Genomic DNA, 13,756 nt, shown 5'->3' on the forward strand with positions numbered 1-13,756 from the left:
GGCTTGACTCATAGGACTGAATCTGAAATTGTTGTAATCTAACATTGGCCGTGTGCACAATGCTGTACAAAAGTTTAAATTTTATTCTTAAGTCATACTTACATGTTTTCCTGCCTGAGTTGAATACAAAGATTGATTCGTTTTTCTAAAACAGCTTTCCTACTTTTTAAAAAGGGATCTGTTGATACTTCGGCATCTTTGGTTGTCCATATGAAGGAATCACTGCCCCACAGCCAGTCTCATGCAGTTACAGATCCTCAGTTCTCTTGTCCACTGAGCCCACATAAAACACAAGGTAAGAAGTGTATTAATGTGCAAAGATCCACTCTTTAAGTGTGTTAATGTGCAAAGATCCACTCTTTAAGGCCTAGAATGTACTTATGAAAAATCCCAGATCACAGCAATGTCTTAAAAAGTTCAACTAAAAGATGGGCAATGTAAAGTACTGTATATCCTGCAGGGGTTTGGTTATCCAATGAAACTTGTTCTCCTTCTACCCAAGGGGATCCATTGACAGTGATTTATTCAAAGCCTCTGCCTGCCATCTGTGTGGTTGCTATGTACTGCCATGTTTTTGGTGCCTCAAAAGGATCCTGAAGTTGAATTTACCTGCAACAGTCCCTACTCGGGGCGGATGAAGCTTTTTGCCGTACTATATGCAGCCAAGATTTGCCGCTGGGCAGTGGGGAGTTAAATCTTTTTTAAAAACTTTTAAAAACTGCCACTGTAGCACAGCAAGGACAGTGGCAGAGCTCCTAGTAGGCACCCACCTCCTGAATCCTGTTGGGCCGGGCACAGTTGCTGCTGGGCGTGGGCGGCAGTGACGGCAGCAAGAGACCTCTTCACACAGGCTCGCCTTCCTCCCAAATGAAAGAGGTCGGGCCCATGTGAGGTCTCTCGCTTCCGTCTAGGCAGGCAGCACCCTACACCGGGCCTACCCGACAAGATTTGGGAGGAGGCCAGGCTCACTAGGAGCTCTCTAGGAGTTTTTAACGTTAAAAAAAAAGTTAAGATTTAACTTGCCGCTCCTCCAAGATTTGCTTCCATAGGCAATTGCCTCGTTTGCCTCTGTGGTAATCCGCCTTTGCCCCTACCCTTTGGACCTCCCAGCAGCTCTGGACCTAGGTACTTTGTTTTGGGAAAGGCTACCGTTTATTTACTCCGCTGATTTAACATTTACTATTTGAAGACAATCTTGCAAGACATCAAAGAACATTATCCTAAGAAAGGCATAATGAGTTACTAGCCCATGTGTTTGTTGCCTACAGATGTGCATGCTTGCACATCTTAGAACCCAGGCAGGACACCATCTGGGACAATTTGTTGGGGAGGGTTGGCAGCCAAGACAGCAGATGAAGAAAACAGAGTTGGAGATGAGATCTATTATCATAGAGGAGCTGCAATCAGGAGCACAGTGTAGAAGCAGGGCGAGTCAAGATCTGTAGCTGAAGATTTAATCTTGATCGAATGTGGAGGAGGAAGGAGAAGCAGGACCTGATTCCAAAAGGAAGATAGAATGGGGTGAGTACAGGAGGACAAGAACAGGATGCAGGGTCAGTTGCTCTCCTCATGGTTCAAGGATGAGGGAAATTCAGAGCATCAGAGGAGCTCAAAAATCAGCCAAGGCAACACGCTGCTCGCACAAAGAACTCAGGCTGCCTTGGAAATCTTTAAGTCTTTTGGAAGTCTCAGGAGAAGACAATTACTTATCATGGTCAGGGCGCTCTAGTTAACAAAACTGCTGTTTCTCAGCTCCCTTCCTAGATCAAACTTGCAGCAAGATTGAATCAATGTAACCTGCAGCAGTCTGCCAGCAGCAGCATTCTGAGACCTGGTGCCTCTATCACATTGCTGCATATGATAGATTTTATTATTTTTTAACACTCCTAATAGGCTCACAAAGTTCATGTTATATGCATTTGGTTAGAGAGATGCATTCTTTTTATTGGCCAGGATGGGTGCCTAGTATAGATTAATATTGTTTATAGTGCAGGCGAACCTTGACATTCGCAGACCCATCATCCGCGGTTCCGCGTATCCACAGTTGGGTAATTGATCTCAGCATACACCCGATCTCAGCATACATGGGGTGAAAAAGTTTAAAAGGGTTGATTTCTGCATATCCACAGTTTTGGAGTGGCCAGAAATGATCTCCAACATTATTTCCAGCCACCATTTTAAGGAAAGGAGACATTTTGTGGCTCATTTGTGTGTTTTTTTTAAAGCCCATTATAAATCATGGGGAAATCGCAATTTGTACATTTGGTGGGGCCATTGTGGGACAACTTCAGTCCCGTGAAGCATTGTAGGGCACTTTGTTTACACTATTTCCACCCTTTTCCACCAGTTTTTCCCCCCAAATTTTTCAAGCCGCTGGGAACCTAACCCCCCACAATCCCATTCAGTTAATGCCCCGTATCTGCAGTTCCATTATCCATGGTTGTAGTGGAGAATGGAACCCCTGTGAATAATGGGGTTCATCTTTATATTAGGCAAATTTCATGCTAGGGATAATTAGGAAAGGGGTTGAAAATAAAAATGCTAACATAATGCCCTTATACAAATCTATGGTGCGGCTACATTTGGAGTACTGCATACAGTTCTGGTCACCATATCTTAAGGAGGGCATTAAAGAACTGGAAAAGGTGCAGAAGAGGGCAACCAAGATGATCAGGGGTCTGGAGCACCTTCCTTATGAAGCAAGGCTGCAGCATCTGGGGCTTTTTAATTGGGAAAAGGAGGTGATTATAGGGAGACATGATAGAGATGTATAAAATGATGCATGGAGTAGAGAAAGTACACAGAGAGAAATGTTTCTCCCTCTCTCGCACTAGAACCAGAGGGTATCCCATTAAACGGAAGGCCAGGAAGTTTAGGAAGGAAATAACTCCAACAAAAAGAAGCACTTTTTCATGCAGTGCATAATTAATCTATGGAATTCGCTGCTGCAGGATGTGGTGATAGCTACTAGCTTGGATGGTGATGGCCACTAGCTTGAATGGCTTTAAAAGGGGCTTAGACAAATTTATGAAGGACAGGTCTATCAATGGCTACTAGTCTAGTGGCTATAGGCCACCTCCAGCCTCAGAGGCAAGATGCCTCTCAATACCAGTTGCAGGGGAGAAACAGCAAGAGAAAGGGCATGCCCTCACCTCTTGCCTGTGGGCTTCTCAGGAGCATCTAGTGGACCACTGTGTGAAACAGGATGCTGGATTGGATGGGCCTTGGGCCTGTTCTAGTAAGGCTGTTCTTATATTAATAATATAGTATTAATTCATTATATTAATAAAGAAGTAGACAAGTTTTTGTGAGACTATTCACATTCAAAGCATAGGCTATATCATCCTTGCTATGCAAGTCTAGGCAAAAATAAGCCCCACTGTGTTCAATCAGATAAGTGTGCATAGGACTGCAACTTTAATTCTATTTATTGAAGAGTTCCCTCTGCAAAAACAGAGTCTTCCCTAAACACAGTAGGTGGAGAAAATAATTATACACTTGTTACAGTTTTCAATCCACATGGGGCTTGGATTCATGAAATGGGGATCTTAGGGATGTGTGCATTACTCTGGAACACTTTAAAAGGCTTCACATTAAACAATAAATCTGCCAAATGAAACTATTACCTCCAAGTCTGCCTAAGAGAGGCGTCTGTTACACTTCTAGCTTTCTTTTTCACACTGAATAATGCCTTACTCTCTGAGTAGTCCAACAGAACTGGTAAAATATTGTACATCCTGAGAGAAAATGATAGAATTTAGCCTTCTGTAATGGGGTAATCAAGAGTCCATTATAAGCAAATTCAAAGAAGCTTTGTAACAAATACTGTGTCAAAGCAGTACCAATTAAAAATGTGTTTTGATGAAGAAAGAGCAACACCATTGATGTGATCTATGAAGGAAAGACGTAGGTGGAAAGAACAAGGATATAGACATGTAGATATAAGAATCTCTTCGTAATGTATTTAAAGCACTTAAGAGGCAGTGATTATCAATCACTCTTAAATGAGTAAGTGTTAAAGGAATAAACCTGTTGAAGACTAATAGCCTATTCCAGGGCTTTTGAAAGCATAGCTCTTCAGCTGGAAATTCAAATGATTTCACACCCCAGTGAGTCTGAATTGCTCTTGGTGCCTGATATGTAGTTTTAAGTGCACTGTGCTTGAATCAAAATAAAATGGCAAAGACAAGCCTGGTTCTTGGAATAAATATAGCAAAGAGGGTATATAAGGGACAGCGGTTTCAGTGGGTTGCATAACCTGGTCCTGTGCAGATAAATGTGTCTGTAAGTTAGCTGGAACCGTGGGGCTTGAGAGTCATTGGATTGGAGCCTTCGGTTTGCAGACTGTATATTAGGGAATAAGGGCCAATCTAGATATCACATATCAGCATTTGCAAAAGTGCTTTCTCTCTTTTGCCCCCCCCCCCCCTCTCTCACACACACACACACTCAGCTTTGAGGTGAGGCAATATGAAATGAAAAAGCAGCCAGGGATGAAGGGGTGCTTAACCCTTTCCATGCACACCACTTCTCCATTATACATTACCAACCCTCAGTTGCTCCCCCCCCTCATAGTATTCATATTGTGTGTGTTTTAGGGCTTCAGGCCCCCACTCTGAATTTTCAGCTTTCATTTATGTTTTAAAAGGGTGGGGGGAGAAGAATGAGGCTAAAGTCCTGCACACACTTACTGTGTGTAAGTTAATTTTCCAGTCTTAAGAACAGCCCTGCTGGATCAGGCCCAAGGCCTATCTAGTCCAGCATCCTGTTTCACATAGTGGTCCACCAGATGCCTCTAGGGAGCCCACAGGCAAGAAGTGAGGGCATGCCCCCTCTCTTGCTGTTGCTCCCCTGAAACTGGTATTCAGAGGCAAAAATATATGGTTATATAAAAGCTGTGTAACATATTTGAAAATGATGTTTCACGCTTGAGTTACAAGACCTCTTTGTGTAGCTTAAAATCATATTAAAGAACCATACAGACCTGAATATTGATGTTGAATTTAAACATGATTCTCATTAAATCCTAGAATGTAAGAGTTGGAAGGGAACTTGGAAGTCTTCTAGTCCAGCCCTCTGGTCAGTGCAGGAAATTGCTACAGCATCTTTGACAGATCGTTATCCAGCTCGTGGCTGAAAGCCTGCAGAGAGGGAGAGTGAAGTCCACCACTGCATGAAGCAGACTGGTCCATGGTTTTACATTTAGGAAATTCTTCCTACCGTCTAGCCTAAGTCTGCTTCCTTGTCATTTCAACTTATTGGTTCTAGTCGCATCCTCAAGAGCAACAGAAAATGTCTTCTGCTCTTTCTATATGACATCCCTTCAGATATTTGAAGACGGCTATCCTATCTCCCTTTAGTCTTCTCTTCTCCAGGCTAAACATGCCCAGCACCCTCAATCATTCCTCATAGGACTTATATCCAGACTCTTCACTCTTTTTACCTTCCTCTGAACCCGTGTGTCAGTGTCCTTCCTAAAGCTTGGTGTCCAGAACCAAGAGAGGAGAGGAGAGCTGGTCTTGTAGTTAGGAGAGGAGAGCTGGTCTTGTCATAGGAAGCATGACTTGTCCCCTTAGCTAAGCAGGGTCTGCTCTGGTTGCATATGAATGGGAGACTAGAAGTATGAGCACTGTAAGATATTCCCCTTAGGGGATGGAGCCACTCTGGGAAAAGCAGAAGGTTCCAAGTTCCCTCCCTGGCATCTCCAAGATAGGGCTGAGAGAGATTCTTTCCTGCAGCCTTGGAGAAGCCGCTGCCAGTCTGTGAAGTCAATATTAAGCTAGATAGACCAATGGTCTGACTCAGTATATGGCAGCTTCCTAGACACCGTAGTCCAGATGAAATCTGACCTTGTGATCTGAATACTGTGACTCTGTTCATGCAACCCAAGACTGCATTAGCTTTTTTTGAAGCTGCATCACACTGCTGGCTTATGTTCAACTTATGTTCCACTAAGATATCTAGGCCCTTATCACATGTACTGTTGCCAAGTCTTCCTCATGCTTTACTTTAGAGGAGAGGAGAGCTGGTCTTATGGTAGCAAGCATGACTTGTCCCCATAGCTAAGCAGGGTCTGCCCTGGTTGCATATGAATGGCAGACTTGATGTGTGAGCACTGCAAGATATTCCCCTCAGAGGATCAAGCCGCTCTGGGAAGAACAGAAGGTTCCAAGTTCCCTCCCTGGCTTCTCCAAGATAGGGCTGAGAGAGATTCCTGCCTGCAACCTTGGAGAAGCCGCTGCCAGTCTGTGAAGACAATACTGAGCTAGATAGACCAATGGTCTGACTCAGTATATGGCAGCTTCCTATGTTCCTATGTACTTGTTTATTTGATTTTCCTTATCTAGATGCAGGACTTCACCTTGCTGGTTTTGGTCCATTGTTCCGGTCTGTCCAGATCTGTTTGAATCTTGATTCCGTCTTCAAATATGTTAGCTACCCCCACCCCCAGCTTCGTGTCATCTGGAAATTTGATAAGCATCCCCTCTACTCCCTTCTCCACACCATATATGAAACAGCATGAGGCTCAGGACTGAGCTTTGTGTCACTCCGTTTGATACGTCTCTCCAGGCTGAGGTGGAATCATTCATGAGTGCTTATTGGGTACAATTGTTCCGCCAGCTGTGAATCCATCCAACAGCAGTATCTTTCTAGCCCACGTTTTCTCATTTCTTTTCAACATTGCATTGCATTACAATGTAGTGTCACTTGCGAAAGCACACTCATTTTTAAATTCTTCTTCTGCAATAGATGTCTCATGTTCTTTATAGGCAATATGCCCAGCACGTTTTAAAATGTACCATAAGAGTAAGAATCGTTACAGGAGTCATGAGAGAGGGCAGAAAATACTGTTGCTACTACTACTTATAAACCGCTTCATATACCTGTAGCAGTAACGCTTTCCTGCTGCAGGGCTTTTCTCATTGCACAACGCAGTAGATGTGCAATGAGAAAAGCCCTGCAGCAGGAAAGTGTCACTGCTTAGTGAGGACCTTTCAGCATGTTCTTAAGACTGTTGATGGTAGCAAGCTCTTGCCTAGTGGGACCTTTTCCACACAATTATTTTTTATGCAAAATGTGCCTCTTCTCCTCATTTACTGTACACAATTCACAAGCCCTCCCTCAGTAATTCTGAAGTATGCAAACCTGTACCAGAAAAGTGATTTAAGTAGTTTTATTGCAGTTGCTTTTTTGACGTGTGTTTATAAACACAACCTCCCTGACTCCTCATTATATGACCCTCTCTTTTATTTAACAAGAAACCTTATTTGGAGTCTGTGCACTCCTATATAGCATATTTATGAACAGAGATTGTGACATTCTCTAAGCAAACACAAGCTGATTGAAACAAGAACCACTTTAAGCTTTGTGTGTGAAAATGCTCCAAGTCCGGATAAAAGTCCCTTGTCTGTTTCATCTTGGCAACAAGTCCAGCTAAGCCTCAGGGCAAAGGCTAGAGATTTCTTTTTCTGATAGTTACTTTTGCTCCTTGGTGGCTGAGTGCTCCCCTGCTGTGTTACACCATCTCAGGAAATACTCTTTTTTTCCCCCCGAGTGCTGAAGAATGCTGAACACAAAACATCTACTTCTTATCTCGCTGCTTGGTGAATCTGTTGTATTCTTTTTGTTTTACACATATACAGTTTATGGGGGAAAGGAAGCAAAGAAATGCATTGTAGTCTTCTGCACATCTTTTATCTAGGAACTTGGGGGGAAAGTAGTGAAGCCCTTTCAATTTTTGTATGAATAGCTTTCAGGGCTGCCTAACTTTGGCCTTCTAGCTATTGTTGGACTACAACTCCCAATATTCCTAGCCACAGTGGTCAATAGGAGTGATGGGGGTTGTAGTCCAACATCTGCAAAAGAGACAAAGTTGTGCATCCTGGTTATTTGACAAAAGATTCTACTTCATCAAATACAGGTGGACCTCGTTATCTGTGGATTCGCATATCCGCAGTTGGGGGAAAAAGACACCCAACCTCAGCATATGCGGGGGAAAGCGGGGGAAACATGCCATCCTCACGTATCCACGGGTCGGAGGTGGCCGGAAATGACTGTGGAGGTCATTTCCGGCTGCCATTTCCTTTGGCAGAGCCACAAAATGGCTCTGTCGCGGTCTTTGTAAAAAAAATAGGGGGGGCACGCTGATCTTTGGCCAATTTGAGGGCACAGCACAACTCAGGGGAGCAGCAGAGCATGGTAAGCTCCCCGCTGCAAAATTCAGCCAATTTCCAACCAACCGAGAACCTAACCCCATAAGATCCCATAACTTGATATTCATGGTTTCCATATCCACGACTGTACGGAAACCCCGTGAATACTGAGGTTCTCCTATATGCATCTTTTGACCCAAAAGCAAACCACACTAAAATCCAGCTTGACTTTTTTAAAAAAGTCTTGTTACTCCCCCCGCCAACCCCAGGAAAGTCCAGAAACTATAGTGATATGAGGGTATACTTCAAGACAAGGCCAACTCCAGGTTTCAGGGGGCCCTCAGCAAACTGCCTTCCATGGCCCTCTTCCAGGGGTGTAACTATAATAGGGCAAGGGGAGACAGTTGTTTGGGGGCCCACTGCCTTGGGGGGGGCCCAGAGGCAAGTCACATGACTGACTCCCCCAGCCGTGTAGCCGCCCGGGCTTCCTTCAGTTGTACTCATCCTCCCAAATTGATGTGAGTGTTAAGACCTGGAGATACCAGAACAGCATGTCTTTCTCTAGTACCATTAAAAGACTTGCATTGTCCACAATTTATAAAATCTTTTAAAAAATAATTTAGGATGATGTTCTATTGTGGCATATGCTTTTTGTTACCACTATTCAGCCTCATTTAAGATTTCTTTACTTCATGAGCTGAACTTCAGTGAGGGGGGGCCTATTTTAAAATCTTGTCTTTGGGCCCACTCCAACCTTGCTACGCCCCTGCCCTCTTCCTTACTGAAAGGGCCTTGAGAGAGTCACTCCACCACCACCTCATAAGGGCTATGGGCACAGAAGTAGTCTCAGTGGTCTAGATAGGCCTTGGGCTTGATCTTTCTCAGGACTCCTATGACTTTGAGGAAGTCATAACAGTAAAACTGGTATAAAAGCAATATATAACTGTAGATATTCTCATAATATAGGGGCTTGCATGGCTATCATGAAAAGGGAGAAAAGTAATTGGGCACATGTTAAGTGATTGTTAAGACCAAAGACACAGTCAATAAAAAAACAATATGTGCAAGCATTGGTGCTTATGTTTAGTTCTAGGCTTTGGAGTTCCTTTATGTGAGTTCCAAGACTGGTCTGCTTATGTACAGGATATTAGTAGTGATTTAGGGGATGAGAGATCAGCCTTCAGTGTTGATATAGACTGATTCAAGATTGAATCCTTCTTTCATAAGGAGTCAAAGAGGAGAAATCAAAACAGGAAGTGAATACAGAGTCTATGTGGAACAGTGTAATTTGCAGGGCAACTAAGCAGCTATCCATATGCTTCACCACACATCCCTGCTAATACCGAGGTTAAAGTTGTGGGTGATGTGAGAATGCAGCTAATAACCTGATTGTCTTGATTGTACTCTGGGTATGATTGATCATAATATATTTGGAGACAAAGATAATTTTCTTCCAGGTTAGGTTATGTAGCGATTCTGAAGTTGTGGAAGGAGACTGCCTTTCCCTATAACAAGTGATGTGATTTACTTGAGTCGTGTTGAGCTATTTGCTTTGTAGCTGTGCTTCTGCCTTTAGCTTATGGCACATGTGGGTTTGATTGTGTTGGTCAGAGGTTCCTAACTTGTGGTACTCCAAATGTGGCTGGGGATGATGGGAGTTGCAGTAGAGCAACATCTGGAGTATGACAGGTTGGGAACCACTGGTGGAGGTAATCTGTGGAAAGTGTGGTTCTTTCTTAGATTAAGGGTTGGATTCGCTAGCCTATAAGGCCCTTTCAACACTTTGGGTGAAAGCATACATTCTGGAGTTGTGCTTGACATACATTTGCTGCATTCTGAGGCCTTTCTTTCAGGGCAGAGAACGCATGTTCACACATATCACTTTCACTACATTAGGATGTCCATCTAGGCCTCTTCAGATGTTCTCCTTCTATAGTAGAACCAATGTATGAGGGGTCACATGTGCCAGCTAGCCACACCCTCTATGCCAACACACTCCCTGGCCACATCTCTGCATGATCATTGCTTTTCTGGGTGTTGAGGGTTCTAAATAATAGGGAGTATTCTCCCCAGCACCTGCCCTCTGCAGACAAGTGCTGAATAGAAGGACATTTGGGGTTGTCCCTTGTCAGTGTGGCTACTCTGAGCACTTCTGTTTGGCCACTCACACATTGGTTCTACCATAAAAGAAGAACATCTGAAGAGGGCTTCTGCCTTCGCCATTACTGTCAAGACTCTGTGATGACTAGGACCAGGAAGACCCAAGTTCAAATCCTCATTCAGCTGTGAAGCTCACTGGGTGACTCTTGGCCAGTCATGTATCTCTCAGCCTCACCTACCTCACAGGGTTGTTGTGAGGATGAACATAACCATGTGCACCGCTCTGGGCTCTTTGGAGGAAGAGGGGGATATAAATGTAAAAAAATAAAATAAAAATAATAATTAATTAATAAATAAGAGTCAGGAACCTCACTGGGGAAAACCTGCTTAACATAATTATCTTGGATGGCAGTATTATAATATGTGTGGTAATACTGAATATTGTGATTGCTTGCATTATGATAAATGACATTAGATATCTTTTTAGATGGTAAGAAATCTCCAGATAAATATGATCTAAACCTTGAGGGGCTGGATGGGAGAGTTTTCAGGGATGTATTAGAAAGGGACTATACAAATTTGATATATAATTGTTCCCTTATTATAAATTTCTAATAAACTGTTAACCTTGAAAATGAAATCTAATCATGTTCAGAAGGAAACTTGCAGTAATCACCCACAAAATATTTTAGCAAATAAATGGTTTTTCACAATTAAAATTGAAGTATCTAGCAATATGTTTCTCACCACAGTTTCCAGTGTGTGCGTTTTTTTCAGTCTCTTTCATTTTCTATCCCTGACACAGAGCTTTGCCTAAGTACTTCTTTTTCTTTACCACTTCTTTGTTGACGGCTAAGCTTTTTATCGTACTGTACCTCACTGTGCTGTTATTATTGCTCAAAGTTTTCCTAAGTACCCTCTCTGAATCCCTCTGACAGCTTTTCTGACAATGCTTAGCCACTGCTGTGAGTACTCCACAACAGCAGTGTACGTCTCTGACAATGGTGGCCTCACCCGTAATAGTGTGCCTCACAATTAATTTCTCTCCCCTTCTCTCTTATAGTTAGTTTGCTTAAGCTTTGTGTATTGCTACTGGAATTATTAAAATTGCAAGATGGCTTTCTCTGTGCTCTCTTTGTCTGCCAAGTTACCTTAGATCTGAGCTTCTTTTAATCGTGCTCCATTATGATTAGAGATGAGAGAGTGGTTTGGGTTGTGTGTTATTCTTTTTGTATTTGTTTCCCAGTCTTCAAATGGTAGGTTTTCTCTCTTTTTTTATTCCTTTAAGGTTAGGAAATGCAACCGCTTGGTTTAAACTATGTTGTGTTCTATCCAGTGAGCTCTTCTCACGAGCAGCGAGAAGGGCTCCAGAGCAGGCTGCAGGGAAGGCAGGTTAAACTTACCTTCCCTGCAGACAATCAATCTGGTGTTGCTGCACGCTTCCCATGCACCCAGACAATTCCCTGCACGCCGAGGCAGCGGGGAGGGTCGGGGGCCAGGATGTGTCATTCCGGCCCCCGGAAATACCATGATGTACCTACCATGTGAGTATGTGGTAAATCTTGGGGATCCCCCTCCTTTTCCCGGGCTCCCCGCAGTCTGGCAGCAAGCAGCTACAACTGTCAGACAATCAGAAAAACTGGATTAAGGGAGTCCTTGCTCCCTTCACCTCGTTTTAATGGTTGGCTATTTAGGTGGGTTTGCAACTGTGTTGCCACCGGGCTCAGCCTGATCCCAGTGGTTCACATGTGCATGCAAAACCAGGCTGGGCTCCCTTAGCCCGGTTTTGCATGTGTGGGTGAATAGCCTCAGGACCAAGAGCTAGGATGCAAGACAGGTTGCTCTGCTGCCTGTTTACTTTTATTTTGTTTTATTGTGATCTATGATTTTTTTGGTGAGCCACTCCAAGCAGCAGTGTGCTGGAGCAACAGGATATAAATATTTTAAATAAATAAGATGTTGCCAAAAGGGTTCATTGCTCAGAGAATCTCCAGTACATATCACTTTTAACAGTTGGAGCGGACAGTACTGGCAGGCCAGTTGAACCAATGGTCTGTCTCCATATAAGTGAGTTTCTTATCATATACTAAGCACAAAGTACTGGGCTAGATGGACCTGTGGTTTTATTCAGTCTGTTTCCCCTTTCCAACCCCCCCCCCAAAAAAAAACCACCAGGTCTAATCAAATTGGACTTCTCTTGCTTAACATGCAAAGAAGAATTGGCATCCAGAAAGAGGTATTGGATAGTATCATCATTTCTGTTCAGCTCAGATTGCTGAAAAAGCCCTCCAGCAAAGTGGCACAATTGTTTTTGAATCTTAAATATATTTAACTAAAAGTTTATTCAGAAACAACTCATTTTATCTTTCACCTTTCCCTCCCTTTTCCGTTCTGACTCCACCCCTCACACTCACTACAGGATCCCCAATGGGACACATTTCTAAACAACAAAGCTATGCTTTGCTATATATTTGTACATAATACAGAAAGAGTATAGCTATCAGATGAATGGCAATAAGTCCAAAACCTTTGAAAGGTGTTATTTGCAGGGAGAAACCCAATGTAGCTCTTCAAAATACAATGCCATTGTGAATGGAGTTTTTGCATTTATGAGGATAATTTTCAAAGTTCATTTAGATAACCAGATGCCTTGCATGTAATTTAAAGAGAGGTTTGGCCGAATAATTACATCTTAGTTGTTTATCCTTACGTTCAAAATGTGTATAGTTCATTGGATTTGACCAAGAGACTGACCAAAAGAGGGATCTTGGGGTCGTGGTGGACAGCTCGTTGAAAGTGTCAACACAATGTGCGGCAGCTATGAAAAAGGCCAATTCCATGCTAGAGATCATTATGAAGGGAACTGAAAATAAAACTGCTAATATTATAATGCCCTTATAAAAAACTATAGTGCGGTCACACCTGGACTACTGTGTACAATTCTGGTCACCACTACAAGGACATTGTAGAACTGGAAAAGGTGCAGAAGAGGGCAACCAAAATGATCAGGGGCCTAGAGCACCTTTCTTATGAGGCAAGGCTACAACAGCTGGGGCTATTTAGTTTAGAAAAAAGACGACTGCGGGGAGACATGATAGAGGTCTATAAAATCATCCATGGTGTGAAGAAAGTGGATAGAGAGAAATTCTTCTCCCTCTCACATAACACTAGAACCAGGGTCATCCCATGAAATTGATTGCCGGGAAATTTAGGACCAGCAAATGGAAGTATTTTTTCACACAATGCATAATCAACTTGTGAAATTATCTGCCACAAGATGTGGTGACAGCCAACAACCTGGATGGCTTTAAGAGGGGCTTGGATAACTTCATGGAGGAGTGGTCTATCAACAGCTACTAGTTGAAGGTCTATAGGCCACCTCCAGCCTCAAAAGCAGGATGCCTCTGAGTACCAGTTGCAGGGGAGCAACAGCAGGAGAGAGGGCATGCACATACCTCTTGCCTATGGGCTCCCCAGAGGCATCTGGTGGGCCACTGTGTGAA

General features: G+C 43.2%; 1 protein-coding gene across 16 annotated transcripts in view; it reads left to right on the forward strand.

Annotated features, from left to right (window-relative positions):
- The window catches only part of MYO3B (myosin IIIB), a 523,310-nt gene that overhangs the window by 409,552 nt on the left and 100,002 nt on the right, over nt 1-13,756 (forward strand). For all 16 annotated transcript variants that reach the window (XM_053283475.1, XM_053283469.1, XM_053283482.1 and 13 more), the window contains one exon: nt 175-295. In XM_053283475.1, the coding sequence (XP_053139450.1) occupies nt 175-295 (121 nt within the window). The remainder of the gene's footprint in view (nt 1-174; nt 296-13,756) is intronic.

Source organism: Hemicordylus capensis, chromosome 1 (genome assembly GCF_027244095.1).
Source record: "Hemicordylus capensis ecotype Gifberg chromosome 1, rHemCap1.1.pri, whole genome shotgun sequence".
Classification (NCBI taxonomy): Eukaryota; Metazoa; Chordata; class Lepidosauria; order Squamata; family Cordylidae; genus Hemicordylus; species Hemicordylus capensis.